Source organism: Phycodurus eques, chromosome 18, assembly GCF_024500275.1.
Source record: "Phycodurus eques isolate BA_2022a chromosome 18, UOR_Pequ_1.1, whole genome shotgun sequence".
NCBI lineage: Eukaryota > Metazoa > Chordata > Actinopteri > Syngnathiformes > Syngnathidae > Phycodurus > Phycodurus eques.
In genome coordinates, this window is record NC_084542.1 from 5,872,357 (window position 1) to 5,889,297 (window position 16,941).

Here is a 16,941-nt window from a genome sequence, read left to right on the forward strand (position 1 = left end):
AAAATGAAAGAGCAGGAAGATAAGTGCGTATCACAAGGCTAAGCAGAATGCGCTCGTTGTTGCTTGGCTCAATCCCAGTTAACAAGGAAGCCTGTAGAGAGGAGGCATGAAATGTGATTGCAATGCAAGTAGGTGCCCATGTCATTATAAATACCATTAATGCTAAAACAAGCGTTCCAAGTGATTGATTGTGGCGATGCCACGCATGTTGCCAACTGTGCATGCGTGCACTTAATCCGTATAAGCAGGCTGCAGTGCAAAATGTTCAAAGAAGAATTTAAGTAAAAAATTCTACAAACAAGCATAGTATTCTGTTAATTACCACGTTGAGAAAGTAAGCAAGTAAAAAACACTTAATGAAACAGTGGGAGGGTGTTTTTTTTTTTTTTTTTTTAAATGTCACATTGAATCTTAAGGTCTTTCTCAGGTCAAGAAGAACACAAAGTGATGCTTGGATCGGCGAGTTACCACATCATGATTGATGTTGACCTTTCACCTCTGAACGTTGCATGTGTAATAGTCATAGAGCTGGTGTTAAAAAAACGTTTTATGGACAACAAACAGGGATCCTAAACTATTAGGAATATAGACATTGCATAAGTTATGGTCATTGTCCTTCCCTGGGTCAAATTTCATTTTGAAAATGGACAGATGAGCCAGGTCATCCGTAGAATCGCAGATGTGGTTAAAAAAAGATAAAATATAATACGATAAAGAACCCAATAATTCACTCATTTTTGCTTAGGGTCATTGTCTTGTTGGAAGTTGAACTTTTGGCCCAGTCTGAGGTTCTGACCACTCTGGACAAGTTTTTTTGTCCAGGATATCCCTGTACTTAGCCGCATTCATCTTTTCTTCGATTGCAACCCTGTCATTGCAGCTGAAAAGGCCTCTTTATACTCCCGCGCTCGCACGGCCGACAACGCCCGCATTGCATCACGTTTCTGTCAATATGGGGTGCTGTGTGTACATTAACGAGGGGGGAAAAAAATGAATTTAAATGATTTTAGCAAATGGCTGCAATATAACAAAGAGTGAAAACATTTAAGCGGGTCTGAATACTTTCCGTACCCACTGTAAAATGCAAGAAATTATTATTTATAAATAATTGTGATACCCTCTCACACGCTCAGATCTTCATCCTCTTTCCACCTCACCGTCCCTTATGCCTGTCTGTCCAAGGTGGAGGACCGAGCCTTCTACCGCTCTGTCCCCCGTCTTTGGAACTCACTACTACCTGACCTCCATGATACAGACTCATTCACTCTCTTCAAATCCAGACTCAAGACACACCTATTCCAGATTGCCAATTCACTTTCACTTTGCCCATATCCTTTACCATTGTATTTATTTACTTCTTGTTTTCTTTTACTCTGTTTTTTTTCGGTGCCCTGAAAGGCACTTATAAATAAAATTAACTATAAGTGTTGTGCTGAAGACCATATTATCTGAGACCAAGACTTCCCTGGGACCAGAACACAGCGAGACTAAGACAAGACCAAGAATTTTGGGAGTCGAGACTGAGTCAAGACTAAGACTGAGACTGAGACAAACCGAGACTGTGACAAGACCAAGACCATAAAACTCAATTTCAAATACCATGACAAGGTTGAACAGTTAAAGAGCATTCCCTGTTTAATATTAATTTTCTTTTAAATACACTTTATAGCCCAAAACAGTGTATGCAACTCTTTCAAAGCACAAAATGCAAAAATCTCCAATCTTCCCCCCTCCCCCCAATAGATTCTTGCAATATTTGGCCTCATAATGAAGCCAATTTAGGGTGGAATTAAAACCTTTTCCCAGAAATATTCATCTCAGAAAGACAAAATTAGATACGCTGGCATTAATTACAGTTAACATTGGCTTAACCTAAACTTGTTTTCTTTAGATGTTGTCCCTGCCATTTCAGTGCATTGAAGACCGACCGCATAATTTGCACACCACAGGGTGTTGCTGTACTGGCGGCACGGTGAACGACCGGTTAGCACATCTGCCTCACAGTTCTGAGGACCGGGGTTCAAATACCTGCCGCGCCTGTGTGGAGTTTGCATGTTCTCCCCGTGCCTGCATGGGTTTTCTCCGGGCACTCCGGTTTCCTCCCACATCCCAAAAACATGCATGGTAGGTAGGTTAATTGAAGACTCTAAATTGACCACAGGTGTGAATGTGAGTGTGAATGGTTGTTTGTTTGTATGTGCCCAGTGATTGGCTGGCGACCAGTTCAGGGTGTACCCCGCCTCTCGCCCGAAGATAGCTGGGATAGGCTCCAGCACGCCGTGACCCTAGTGAGGATAAGCGGCTTAGAAAATGGATGGATGTTGCTGTACTGTACATATGAAGTATTTGTGGTGGAGAAAGCCTACTTAATTACTGTGAGTTAGCAGACATGTATTGCTTTCCTCGCTCACTCCGGCAAATTTGAAACCGAGGAAAGGCCAAGACTTTTGCAATTCGCGTCCAAAAATGTGGTTAAAATGTGGTCTCAAGGTGAGATATATGAATAAAAACAAAAAATAACTACATGTAAAATAGGTAAAATTGTATTTTTTTATTTTATTTGACTCACTTTTTATTTAATGTTATTTTAAATAAAATTTATAATACCTAATTTTTTATTTTTACCTCACCGAACTCCTCCCATACCCGAGTTTTTGCTTCAGCGACCACCAAAGCTGCATTCCGCTTGGCAAGCCGGTACCCATCAGCTGCCTCAGGAGTCCCACCGTCCCAAAAAGGCCCGATAGGACTCCTTCTTCAGCTTTTCAATTAAATACAACACATATATACTTATAAGCCTGTATGCGACGGTTGGCATTTCGAGTGGCTAAAATCCTGATGTTCCCGAACGCAGCATTAAGTTTCAGGCGTCAGTTACGCAATTAGAGCCGCATGTTTTGGAGTCGCCTGACTTCGGTGGAGGCAGCGCGGGTTTAGTTCCCACTCAGTGACGGTGAAATACATTGATCGGTTCTGCCCAGGCTACGACTGACTTGGCGGTGTGAGGCCGCCTTCCGCTCCATCACTAGCGGGTGAGCCCCGCCCCCTTCTCGCCGACCGAGAACGGGAATCCCCAAAACAGCGACGTACTTCGACGTTTTGCGGTGAAAATAGTTCTTGCCTATTGGTTGTTTTCGAATCAACTCATCTCACCACCGAAGTGTCTCATTTGGCCACTCGGTGGTCGCCATACCATACGAGGTACGTGTGTGTCATGTGTCTTTCAAATCAACGACAGCGACCTTTTTTTTTTTTTTTTTTTTTTGCAGCAGCAGCAGCAGTTTGTCGCCCATGTAGCAATTTAACCCGAATCGGAACGCTAATTAGCCAGCTATGCTAACGCCAGTCACCTCTGTTTACAAATCTGCTCTTCTATACGGTGATGTAAAACCATAAATATTGATTCAAAAGCGTGAAACAAGTGAACGAATGAAAGGTGGGATGAAGGCCAGGTCAAAGTGATGTTTATTTATCATTGCAATAATTAAAAAAAACAACTGTGATTGGAACGAAGTTGGTTAGTGAGGTCGCTTGCTGCCAGCATAAATAAGAAGTACTTAAAACGCACTTAATCACTGTGGGCGCTGGGCTTCATTCCAGCTTTCTTTTGTTCTCTTGCTTTTTAATCCATTTCTATGGATTATACCACCGTACAGCAGAGCACAGTTGTACTGTACTGTCTCAGTCCTCAGTTACTCAAATACGAACCACTTCCTTACCATTCAAGTTTATTATTTTTTAGCCCTTATGTAAGGCTGGACGATGATATAAAATTACCAATGAATCCCCCCAATACACACACACACATCTGATTTCCCTTTGAATCGATTTATTTTTTCATGTCTGATATTTGCTGTATTTCTTCTGATATCAAACAAGCTTTGACACAGTTTCCCCCCAGGATGACGTTCCCAGCATTATTGCTCAAACAAATACATTTTCCGTGAAGTATTTGCAGCGGCACAGTGGACGACTGGTTAGCACATCTGCCCCACAGTTCTGAGGACCGGGGTTCAAATCCCGGCCCCGCCTGTGTGGAGTTTGCATGTTCTCCCTGTACCTACGTGGGTTTTCTCCGGGTACTCAGGTTTCCGTGCACATCCCAAAAACATGCATGGTAGGTTAATTGGCGAGACTAAATTGGCTGTAGGCGTGAATTTGAGTGCGAATGGTTGTTTGTTTATACAGTATGTGCCCTGTGATTGGCTGGCGACCAGTTCAGGGTGCACGACACCTCTCGCCTGAAGATGGCTGGTTTCGGCTCCAGCACGCCCGCGACCCAAATGAGAATAAGTGGTATGGAAAATGGATGAAGTGTTTGCTTGTACAGTGGTAGCTTGACTTCTTAATTTAATTTGTTCTGTCACCAAATTATATTCCGGTGATATTTTTAGAATATATTAAAAAAATATTGATACAGGAGTATCTATCTAAACTAGTTTTTCCTCTTCTCTTGACATCAAAGATGGAGCCAAGCCTGGATGACTTGTCTCTGAGCCAAGGGCTCCAGTTGAGCCAACAGTCCTTCAGTATTTTCTGGGACACCTAGTAAGTTCCTTTTTTATTCTTCAAGGTAACATTTGAGAATGTGAAAACTTACACTCTTTCTTTCATCCTCCCCCAAGCATGACATCTTCCCTCCCTCCTGTTGAGGATAATGACCCGTCCAGCATCAACCTGGTAAGTAATGGTGCTCTGTCTGCTTTCCCCTTTTTGTGAAATCTGTGTCCCCCGCCCCGGTTACGCAGCTTCAAGACTCGCGAGAGGAATTTGACGAGATCATCGACATGCCAGCGGAGGCGCTCGCCAATGAAGGCGTCCCCCCACCGGCTTCCGCTGTCCCGGTCGCCACTGACCATCCCGGGGAATATGACTTCCTGCTCCGCTTCCAGAAATCTGGAACTGCCAAGTCGGTCAAATCCACTGTGAGTTCCAGGCTCAAACTGGCCCAATCTATCCACCCATTTTCTGTACTGCTTATCCTCACAAGGGTCGCGGATGTGCTGGAGTCTATCCCAGCTATTTTCAGGCGAGAGGTGGGGCACATCCTGAACTGGTCGCCAGCCAAGCAAACAAACAAACAAACAACCATTCGCACTCACATTCACACCTACGGACAATTTAGAGTTTTCAATTAACCTACTAGTGATGACTGTATATTTAAAAAAGGATATAAACGGGATGTGGCAAACTTGCTGAATGTGCGGACCTTCACACCTTCGCCATATGCTTTGATCAACTAGGGGGAAAATGAGCCATCCATTTTCTGTACCGCTTATCCCCACTAGGGTCACGGGTATGCTGGAGTCTATCCCAGCTATTTTCAGGCGAAAGGTGGGGCACATCCTGAACTGGTCGCCAGCCAAACAAACAACCATTCACACTCACATTCAAACCTACGGACAATTTATTGAGTCTTCAATTAACTTACTGTGCATGTTTTGGGATGTGGGAGAAAACCAGAGTACCCAGAGAAAACCTACGCAGGCACGGGGAGAACATGCAAACTCCACACAGACGAGGCCGGATTTGAACCCGGGTCCTCAGAACTGTGAGGCGGATGTTCTAACAAGTCGTCCAAAAATATTTTAGTTCCCAGGCCAGCCGAAAGACGTAGTCTCTCCAGCGTGTCCTGGGTCGTCCCCGGGGTCTCCTCCCGTTGGGACGTGCCCGGAATACCTCTTCCAGGGAGGCGTCCGAATCAGATGCCCCAGCCACCTCATCTGGCTCCCCTCGATGTGGAGGAGCAGCAGCTCTACTCTGAGATCCTCCTGGATGACCGAGCTTCTCACCCTATCTCTAAGGGAGAGCCTGGACACCCTGCGGAGGAAACTCATTTCGGCCGCTTGTATCCGGGATCTTGTTCTTTTGGTCACGAGTAGGTGAGGGTAGGAACGTAGATTGACCGGTAAATTGAGAGCTTCGCCTTAGCTCCTTCTTTACCACAACGGACCGATACAAAGTCTGCATCACTGCAGACGCTGCACCGATCCGCCTTTCGATCTCCCGTTCCATTCTTCCCTCACCCGTGAACAAGACCCCAAGAAACTCCTCCACTTGGGGAAGGATCTCATCCCCGACCTTGAGAAGGCACGCCACCCTTTTCTGACTGAGGACCACGGTCTCAGATTTGGAGGTGCTGATTCTCATCCCAGCCGCTTCACACTTGGCTGCGAACTGCTCCAGTGAGAGTTGGAGATCACTGCTTGATGAAGCCAACAGAACCACATCATCTGCAAAAAGAAGAGATGCAATACTGAGGCCACCAAACCGGACCCCCTCTACATCTCTGCTGCGCCTAGAAATTCTGTCCATAAAAGTTATGAACAGATTTGGTAACAAAGGGCAGCCCTGGCGGAGTCCAACCTTCACCGGGAACGAGTCCGACTTACTGCCGGATATGTGGACCAAACTCTAACTCCGGTCGTACAGGGACCGAACAGCCCGTATCAGGTGGTTCGGTACCCCATACTCCCGACCCCCCCCGCCCCCCCACATGACTCCCCGAGGGACACGGTCGAACGCCTTCTCCAAGTCCACAAAACACATGTAAACTGGTTGGGCGAACTCCCATGCAGTGGTCCACTGTTTCACGGCCAGGACAAAAACCACACTGCTCCTCCTGGATCTAAGATTCAATTTCCCGACGGACCCTCCTCTCCAGCACCCCTGAATAGACCTTACCAGGGAGGCTGAGGAGTGTGATCCCCCTGAAGTTGGAACACACCCTCCGGTCCCCCTTCTTAAAAAGGGGAACCACCACCCCAGTCTGCTAATCCAGAGGCGCTGTCCCCGATGTCCACGCGATGTTGCAGAGGCGTGTCAACCAGGACAGCCCCACAACATCCAGAGCCTTTAGGAACTCCAGGCGAATCTCATCCACCCCCGGGGCCTTGCCAGCGAGGAGCTTTTTAACCACCTCGGTGACCTCAACCCCAGAGATAGGAGAGCCTGCCTCAGAGAACCCAGACTCTGCTTCCTCATGGGAAGGCGTGTCGGTGGAACTGAGAAGGTCTTCGAAGTATTCTCCCCACCTATGTCACAATGTCCCGAGTCGAGGTCAGAAGCGCCCCATCCCCACTATACACAGTGTTGGTGATGCACTGAATTCCCCCTCCTGAGACGCCGGATGGTGGACCAGAATTTCCTCGAAGCTGTCCGGAAGTTTTTCTCCATGGCCTCACCGAACTCCTACCATACCCGGGTTTTTGCTTCAGCGACCACCAAAGCTGCATTGCACTTTTCCAGCCGGTACCCATCAGCTGCCTCAGGAGTCCCACAGGCCAAAAAGGCTCGATAGGACTCCTTCAGCTTGACGGCATCCCTCACCGTTGGTGTCCACCAACGGGTTCGGGGTCCTGGTGCCAAGTGGACGTGTGGACACCCTGATGCTTGAACATGGTGTTCGTTATGGACAATCCGTGATGAGCACAGAAGTCCAATAACAGAACACCACTCGGGTTCTCCCGGGGGGGGCGCGTTCCTCCCAATCACGCCCTTCCAAGTCTCACTGTCATTGCCCACGAGAGCATTGAAGTCCCCCAGCAGAACGATGGAGTCCCCAGCGGGAGCGCTCTCCAGCACCCCCTCCAAGGACTCCATAAAGGGTTGGTACTCTGAACCGCTGTTTGGTGCATAGGCACAAACAACAGTTAGGACCCGTCCCCCCACCCGAAGGCGGAGGGAGGCTAAATTGTCGTCCACCGGGGTGAACCCCAACGTACAGGCGCCGATATTTTAGTTTTTATATATTTTAATTGCATTCTACTTTGGAGCGTCCATTGTATATGTGGTGGAGGCAGCAACTGGTTGCCATCAAGGACTCTAAACCATACATAGCTCAGATGAATATGTAAAACATTGGTGACCACATTTATAAAATTACAAATCTTACCTTGGCATCCATTGCAAACCGCTTTTTTTCTCTGTCACATTGTCTCATTGAATCTCATTTATTCTCACCAAATTACGTCATTCTCTATCACCACCGCCAGCCAATGGCATCGCTTGTGACACAACCCACAGCGTGCTCTGGTTGGCTCCTTTTTAGTTAGGCTGATCTGGCCCGAAAAGCTACCTCGCCCCATGTGACTTGACAGCAAGAGTTTAACATGACGGGACATGTTCCCCTCATTGCCTTTCTGTAGCACATACAAAGCGTTAAAATGGACTGTGGCTCGGGTGGGGGAAAAATAAAACATTGTGTTTCCTGTCAGTTTTCCGTGACGCTCACGAAGCTGTTCTGCCAGCTGAACAAGACCACACCCGTGGAAATTCTGGTGAGGAAAGAGCCACCGCCAAGTGCCTTCCTCAGAGCCATGGCGGTCTACAAGAAAACGGAGCACCTGGCCGATGTGGTACGCCGATGCCCCCACCACCAGAACCAGGATGGTATGTCTGCATGGTCGACTGTGATGGCAAATAGTGCTGTGATCAAGAGTCCTGTAAGTTGTAGCATTAATTTAGACATTTTTCTTCAAATTGGTTGATAAAGATGTTTTCAAATTATTTTTTTAATTTAATAAGACACTTATTAAATTTCTTAATTGATGTGTTGCAAATAATGAAATGAATATTTGTAAAATGGACAATCGTACCTATTGTGTGAAGTTACATTAATAATCAGACAAAATTATAATTTAATTCTTAACCACGTTTTAAAAATGAGTAATTGTTTTATTAATACTCTTATACTTTTTTATCTACCAATTTTACCAAATAAGTTATTTGTAGTATCCATCCATTTGCCGTACAGTTTATCCTCACTAGGGTCGCGGGCGGACTGGAGCCTATTCCAGTTATCTTCGGGCGAGAGGCGGGGTACACCCTGAACTGGTCGCCAGCCAATCGAAGGGCACAGATAAACAAACAACCATTCGCAATCACGTTCACACCTAGGGTTGATTTAGAATCTTCAATTAACCTGCCATGCATGTTTTAGGGATGTGCGAGGAAACCGGAGTACCCGGAGAAAACCCACGCAGGCATGGGGAGAACATGCAAACTCCACACAGACGGGGCAGGGATTATTTATTTTTACAATATTTAATATTAATTCATATATTATTATTAATATTTTAATACATTAGATTGGTTAATAATTTGTAAAAATAACAGACCATGTGGGGACTGAAGTCGTATCGATTGGCGGAAAAAATATGAAATTGTACTGTAAATTGTGTTGTACATATGTTGACATCTAGCCGCAGAGCACCGCAGTCATCTGATCCGAATAGAGGGCAGCCAGAGGGTGCAGTATTTTGAGGACGTGTACACCAAGAGACAAAGCGTGACCGTCCCCTATGAGCGCCCCCAGGTACGTCACAAATAATCTGTTCCCGAGTCAAACTGTCACCTTCGTGGGTGTGAACAGTAACAACTTTCAAGTATGAAAATAATGTAACCACTGAAAAATCTGTCAAAACTATGAAAAAGTTTAATGATGTACATGGTTCCCTGCAGCCACCCCGTAACATTTTACTATAGCTTTCACGCAGGATATATAAAAATATCCACAAAATGTTGTCTGTTTCTTAGTTGGGCTCTGAGATGACAACCATCCTGCTCAGCTTCATGTGCAACAGCTCCTGCATGGGAGGCATGAACCGCAGACCCATCCTCACTATTGTGACTCTGGAGACCCCTGAGTATATTTTTGTGCTTTGTGTTGGCTCCCTTCATCCCCTACCCACTCAATTCCTCATTCATTCATTATTGCCATTTTCTCTGTGCTCCCCAGAGGGCTGATTCTGGGCCGGAGGTGTTTTGAGGTGCGCATCTGTGCATGTCCCGGCCGGGATCGTAAAACAGAAGAGGAGAACAACATCAAGACTCCAAATGTCACCAAGCAAAAAAAGAAACGAAGTAGGTGTTCAAAAGGTATAACGAATACTCCAATGTTCAGAGTAAAAAAAAAAAAAAAAAAAAAAAAAAAAGGCATTTTCTCTGCCTTGGTCCGCTTATTTAACTTCACTGCCAGCCCTCCTAGTTTGATACTATATCTGTAATTATGTGTGTATGCCTGTAAGAGGGCAGGCGGGGGGTGAGCAGTGTGACGGAAAAGTTAATCTGGGAGACCGTTGGCATTAGTTGTGGCCGACAGCAGCTCGTAAGTTTGTAATTTTCTTGTGTTGCCGCGAGTTCAATAAAGCGTCTGAAAGTCTCACTTCCGAGGTCATTACAGTATTATTGGTATATACAGTACCTGCCTGTTAATGACAGGAAAGAGTTAATTGTCAAGCTGAAAAACATCTCGCAGTGCTTAAGAAACACCCTGAATATGTTAGATCACGTTATATTCGCACATCCTGTAGTTGTAAAGCGGCTGAAATAAGTATTTAACACATCAGCATTTTTCTCACTAAATATACTTCCAAAGGGGCTATTGACCTGAAAATTTCACCAGATGTTGGGAACAACCCACGTCATCCATACATACAAAGAAGCCCAGAAATTAAGTTGTGTGCAAAAATGTGAAATGACACAGGGGAAAAGTATTGAACAGATGAAGAAAGGGAGCTACAAAAAGGCATGGAAAGCCAAGGCAAGACCTAAAATCTATCAATATTCAAACAGCAATCTAGCCCGTTGTCAGTGCAAATGAACAGCTGGTTCAGTCCTAATTGATGGCCGACAAAACGGTCTCATTGCCAAGGTGTGAGGCAAAACACATCTCATGATGGGTAAGAGCAGAAAGCTGTCTCAAGACCATCGCAAACTAATTGTTACAAAACATAACAATGGCATTGGTTACAGCCGCATATCTAAGCTACTGAATGTTCCAGTGAGCACGGTTGGGGCCGTAATACGTAAGTGGAAAGTCAATCATACCACCCTGAATTTGCCTCGATCAGGTGCTCCTTTCAAGATTTCTGACAGGAGAGCAAAGAATAATCAGAAGAGTTGTCCAAGAGCCAATGACCACCTGTGGAGAGCTTCAAAAAAGACCTGGAATTAGCAGGTACTGCTGTCACAAGGAAAACGGTGAGTAATACTCTGCTGCCATGGCCTGTATGCACGCTCACCACGAAAAAAAAAAGCATGTCAAAGTTTGCCGAACAACATTTGGACAAGCCAGTTAAATACTGTGAGAATATAGTATGGTCGGATGAGAGCAAAATTAAACTGTTTGGATGCCATAATGCACACCACGTTTGGAGGAGAAATGGCACTGCACATCACCCTAAAAACACCATATCAAGAGTGAAGTTTGGAGGTGTGAACATGATGGCGTGGGGCTGCTCGTCAGCAAATGGTACTGGTAAACTTCACATTATTGAAGGAAGGATGAATGGGCAAATGTACGGAGACATTCTTGACAAAAATCTGTTGCCATCTACGAGGATGATGCCAATGAAACGAGGGTGGACATTTCAGCAGGATAATGATCCAAAACATACTGCCAAGGAAACTCAATTGGTTTCAGAAAAAAAAAAAAAGCTGCTAGAATAGCCCAGCCAATCACCTGACTTGTATCCAATCGAAAATTTATGGAAAGAACTGAAACTCAAGGTCCATTAAAGAAGTCCATAGAACCTTCAAGATTTGACTGCTTGTGTGGAGGAATGGAACAAAATCACACCAGAACAATGCATGCGACTAGTTTCTCCATACAGGAGGCGTCTTGAAGCTGTCATTTTAAACAAAGGCTTTTATACAGAGTATTAAATAAATACCAGTTGGCGTGTTCAATACATTTTCGCTGTGTCATTTCACATTACACACAACTTAATTTCTCATCTTATTTGTTCTACTTTATGTATGGATTGCGGTGAAATTTTCATGTCAATAGCACCTTTGGAAATCCATCCATCCACTTTTCCGAGCCGCTTCTCGTCACAAGGGTCACGGGAGTGCTGGAGCCTATCCCAGCTATCATCGGGCAGGAGGCGGGGTACACCCTGAACTGGTTGCCAGGCAATTGCAGGGCACACCTAAACAAACAACCATTCGCACTCACATTCACACCTACGGGCAATTTAGAGTCTTCAATTAACCTACCACGCATGTCTTTGGGATGTGCACGGAAACCTGAGTACCTGGAGAAAACCCACGCAAGTACGGGGAGAACATGCAAACTCCACACAGGTGGGGGTGGGGATTGAACCCCGGACCTCAGAACTGTGAGGCAGACGCTCTAACCAGTCGGTCACCGTGCCGACAACTTTGGAAATATATTTGAGAAAAATGGTGACGTGTTAAATGCTTATTTCAGCCGCTGTATATTATGGCCAGTATACTTGCATTGTATCTGCAAGTGGCTACATTTTGAATTGAGTACTGTAGGTGGAAAAAAAGGATTGCGAGTGGCAAAGTTTGTGAAAATTGTTTTGTTTCTTATCGAGGATTCTTCATTTTAGTTTAGTTAGTCTGGTCTAAGATAATAAACACACAGCCACGAACCTACTGTATTGTCACATCCTAAAATGCGAACTGCTCAAGTGACGTTGCGCAACAGGCTCCTAATGCCTTTTTTCTAATGTTTTTTTATACTTCCAAAGAATGCGAAGAAAAAAAATGTCAAACTAAAATTTATGTATGTTTTCTTGCCTCACTGAAAATATTTCGCTGGTGAATGTAAATTTAAGAAATAAAACCATTGATTATTTTAAAAAGAAAAACAATTGGTCGTTCATTTACATGCGACATGGCTTATTTTTTCTTGTGTATTCATAATTGGTCTTTAACCAAGCAAAAATATAATTTATCCGAATAGTCGATTAAGCGGCACAGTGACTGGTTAGTACATCTGCCTCACAGTTCTGATGATCCGGTTCAAAATCCGGCCTCCCCTGTGTGGAGTTTGCATGTTCTCCCCGTGCCTGGGTGGTTTTCTCCAGGTACTCCGGTTTCCTCCCACATCCCAAAACGTTAAGTGAAGACTAAATTGCTCGCAGGTGTGAGTGGTTGTTTGTCAATGTGTGCCCCGCGATTGACTGGCGACCAGTTCAAGGGTGTACCCCGCTTTTCGCCCAGAGTTAGCTGGGATAGGCTCCAGCACGGCCGTGACCCTGGTGAGGACAAGTGGTACGGAAAATGGATGGATAGTCAATTATTCCCCCCCCAAAAAAAATACTCGAATACTAAAATAGTTGTTAGTCTTTTATTGTATGGCTTGTTGAGACTTTTTTTGCATTAAATTCATGATAGACATGCCTCTCAAATTTTATGTTAGTAAGTTTGGGGGCTGTATTTTATGACACCCCACAAATGCTCATTATCATATTTGGATGAAATCAACATTTTTTTCCATTGTGCCCACAGAGCGCACCCCAGCAGCGACCAGCGCCCCCGTTAAGCGGCCCATTCCCACGTCCAGCGTGGAGGAAGATGACGAAGACATTTTTTATTTGCCTGTAAGTCACCATAAAGCTGAAATTTCCACTTCATTAGTATTTTATTTTGTATTTTTAAACGTTTTACAATTTCACTGCAGATTCGTGGACATGAGCGGTACGAATTGTTCAAACAATTCAATGAAGGCCTCGAACGTCAGGATAAGGAAAGGTAAGAAGTTGACCAGCTGGACATGTCCATCAAATGACCCATATATGGTGAAACATTATTTAATTTGAAGCATTAGTGTAATTTTGGCCAGTTCCAGGTTTGAAAATTCAGCCCCTGAAGCCAGTTTCAGTTATCAACGTTAAAATGGGGAGGCATGTCCACCCATCAATCCATTTTCCGAACTGCTCATCCTCACTAGGGTCGCGGGTGTGCCGGTGCCTACCTCAGCTGACTTCGGGCGAGAGTCGGGGCACACCTTGAAGTGGTCGCCAGCCAATTGCAGTGGTTTGAAGTGGCCATTTGGGGGTCATTTTGGACAGTTCCATTGGTCTTACAATTTTCTTCTTTTGAAGATTCATCCCACTAAGCCAGTTTTACCTTGAAATATATAACTTGGTAGGCATGCCTATAATGAGTAGAACCACAAGTAAGTCCCAGAAAGTCTAAAGTAGTCAGCCATTTCTTTCCATTTCAGTAAAAGAAATAAAATAATTAAAAAAAAAAAAATTAAAATTATATACACACACACACACACACACACACTGTAAGATGTATAAAATGTGACACAACTTAAGATTTTTTGAGATATGAGCTGTCATACGGGCGTGTTTTTTTTTTGCACTGTGTGGTGATAGTAAGCTCAATTTAACTCATTTCATAATAAACAGCAGTTTGGCATATAGTGAACAATTCATCCAAAAAGAGGATTCAAGCTATTTAATACCACTAGAAGTGGAAGCTTACTGTCAAACTAAACATCAAACAAAGAGAATTACACGTGAATTTAAAACAACCAAACAGGGTTATCTTAAGAATGGCCCGCAAGCTTCATGCTAACATATAATGGAAAACACCCCTGACGTGCGAAAGGTTAGCTTTGATAGTTGCGGTTTTAGAACCCTTTAAGCAACGCATACGATGGAGGATCATATGCACACAGATAATATAACAATACTCAGGCATGTATTCTTCATTCGCTACATAAATTCCCACTATTACAGCAGTAGTAGAAGTACTATTCTTTTTTGTTTGTCTGCATCATCAAAGTGGACAAACCAGGAGCAGGACAGTTAAGCGAATTGCAGCATTAAATCATTTACATTCTATTCAGTTACTACTCTGTTTTTTAAAGCACAATAATATAGAGTGCTGTTTGTTGGGGGGGGGGGGGGGGGGTTTGCTGGAATGGATGAATGGCATTTCCGTTAATTTCAATGGGGGAGTTGCAGTCGGGTGGCTGGTTAGCACATCTGCCTCACAGTTCTGAGGGATCCAATTGAGGATAATCAGTATGGAAAATGGACGGCGTTATAATCGTGGTTACGGAATTAATTATATTTGTAGGCACCACTGTATGAATAAAAATGTTGAATGCATTATTTCATATTCTACATTTTTATTTTTGTTAATTTTATTTTTTACCTTTGCAGAAAAAACAACTCCAATGTGGTTGTGGAAGAGGACGTACCAGTGCCTTTCAGTGGGAAGCGACTAATGCACAAAGGAGAGTGCAGCGACATGGATTAAAAAGCCTGACACCCCCCCCACAAAAAAAAACATGCAAACTATGATTGAAAAAGCCAGTCTGAATTTTGTTGAGCTGTTATTATATCATATAATATATATATATATATAACTGTTAGCAGTCTATTTATTTATGGAACAGAGTTACATATATTGGTAGCTGTGAAAACCTCACAAATATACCTACTTGCTTATGTGCTTACCTATGTCCTAAACATAAGGAATTATTTTTTTTTTTGGGGGGGGGGGGTAATTTACTTTTTATTATCTTCAAACAAGCATTACAAATAAACCAAAATAAAACAAGCAGCAGGGGAGGGTCCATTGTTTAACCCACATTGAGTTCACCTTTATATTTGTGTGTTCACATGTCCACATAAGTATGATTTTCTCTAACAGGTAGCAAATAATTAAACAAAATCAGGTCGAAGAGTTAAACCATAGGTAAGCCATTTTGACCAATTGTCTTCAAAATGATCAATTTTACCTCTCAGGGGAAAAGAGATTATTTCCATAGTGTATCTACAGTCTCCCATTTAACAGGACTTTCAATGCGATTGGCAAATTTTGAACAGAGGGTGTGCACACTTGTGCAACCACATCTATTTTTACTTCCCCTTGTACATAAAGATTTATTTTTTTCCCAATGGAGTTGTGCAGGTCACATTAATGATGGTACAATTTTGTATTTGTCCAATTTTTTTTTTACATCACATAAATCTGGCATTAGAACATGGTTGTGTGGTTTGTTTTTGTTTTTTACCCACTGCACATGATCTACCACCGTTTCATGATGTCACTCCCCGTGCTTTCAATATGCAATGTTTAGAGGTTAAAGGTCAACATCATTCATAATTAGGCGACACTTCCTATTCTTCCCAGGTGGGCCTGTATCATTGCTGAAAATTACTGCGGCAGGTTCACTTTTGTGGGGGGGGGGGAACATTCACGCAAACAAATATGTTGCTGGGTTCAATTTCTGGCTGAAGTCTACCTCAGTCATCTGGGAAAAATCAAAAGGTAGATCTTGCAACATTGAACAAAAGAATCCTTGAAGATCAGTTTATTCTTGTGCTAACACTGACAAGGAAGCTGCATCGCCCAATCTGTACTTTGTCCTTGGCTTTTTTCTACAAGTTGGGTCAAATCTAATTTTAAATATATGGGGTTCTTGCCTGGTCAAAACAGCAGCAGCCTGAAAGCTCGAAGTAGATTGGTTGACAACACGGACTACGAGAGTGGTGATTACTAGAACAAATGTGTGATGGAGAGCATTCAAAATCCCCTGGGGTCTTCCGCTTACGTAGAGTTTGATGAAATTGTTGAATAACAAGCAGCAGAGTGCAGACAGAACACCTCTGCACAACCTTTGCAGAAGGATGTTGCCTCCATCCCGCTGTGTGTTTACCACAGTAGAACAAATGCTGCTCTCCTCCCAGGTCCCTCTACCCACCACCACCATCAACATCTATCAATGCTTAAGGTGTTTGGAAGCAAGGTGCCGCTTGTGTCCCTCCACCAGATGCTGCAGAGGCGCAGTGGGGATGTGTGTAAGGCATGTTTATCTGTCATAGAAGGAGTCCTTAAACCGCTGTCCCCTGAAGCGAGATTAGACACACAGCACTGATTTGGCCTGCCTGTTTTCCCTATATATCTGTAGTCCTTCTCTCTGTCTGTCACTCACTGCAAACATCAATGTTCCATCTCTCCCATAAATGTCCTCCCTTGCCCTCCCTCTTTGCCAGCCTGTGCTCTACTGAGCCGTAGCTGACAACAGGTTACGCAGAAGTTGTCAAGTGGGGAGGGGATCGCTAGGATCAGTAATTGCTCTCTATTCCGAACAGTTCGCACATTACGTTGCATAAAAACATACATCCTATACAGTATTTAAGTGTCTTTCGTTTGCAAAAG

At 43.9% G+C, this 16,941-nt stretch overlaps 2 protein-coding genes across 16 annotated transcripts in view; one reads left to right on the forward strand and one right to left on the reverse strand.

Moving 5' to 3' along the window:
- Nucleotides 1-16,941, reverse strand: part of LOC133416939 (neurexin-3b) — a 283,913-nt gene that overhangs the window by 50,840 nt on the left and 216,132 nt on the right. The gene's annotated exons all lie outside the window — the stretch shown is intronic.
- Nucleotides 2,894-15,767, forward strand: LOC133416941 (cellular tumor antigen p53-like). 5 transcript variants are annotated; one of them, XM_061704320.1, is made up of 12 exons: nt 3,253-4,117; nt 4,189-4,296; nt 4,466-4,548; nt 4,626-4,680; nt 4,749-4,925; nt 8,217-8,391; nt 9,204-9,316; nt 9,538-9,647; nt 9,740-9,879; nt 13,264-13,355; nt 13,436-13,506; nt 14,937-15,767. In XM_061704320.1, exons 3-12 carry the CDS (start codon nt 4,466-4,468, stop codon nt 15,031-15,033), a joined length of 1,113 nt encoding a protein of 370 aa, XP_061560304.1. In that variant the 5' UTR covers nt 3,253-4,117; nt 4,189-4,296; the 3' UTR covers nt 15,034-15,767. The 5 variants fall into 5 exon arrangements, with proteins under 5 accessions (XP_061560301.1, XP_061560305.1, XP_061560303.1 ...); XM_061704317.1 differs by lacking the exons at nt 3,253-4,117; nt 4,189-4,296 and adding an exon at nt 2,894-3,201; XM_061704321.1 differs by lacking the exons at nt 3,253-4,117; nt 4,189-4,296 and adding an exon at nt 2,894-3,201 and having other exon boundaries at nt 9,740-9,864.

Bases quoted from the DNA above. Each gene is read 5' to 3' on its own strand.
- LOC133416941 (XM_061704317.1), top strand. From the start codon at position 4,466: ATGGAGCCAAGCCTGGATGACTTGTCTCTGAGCCAAGGGCTCCAGTTG. The intron at 4,926-8,216 runs GTGAGTTCCAGG...GTTTCCTGTCAG, and splicing joins CCAAGTCGGTCAAATCCACT to TTTTCCGTGACGCTCACGAA. The intron at 8,392-9,203 runs GTATGTCTGCAT...GTTGACATCTAG, and splicing joins CCACCACCAGAACCAGGATG to CCGCAGAGCACCGCAGTCAT.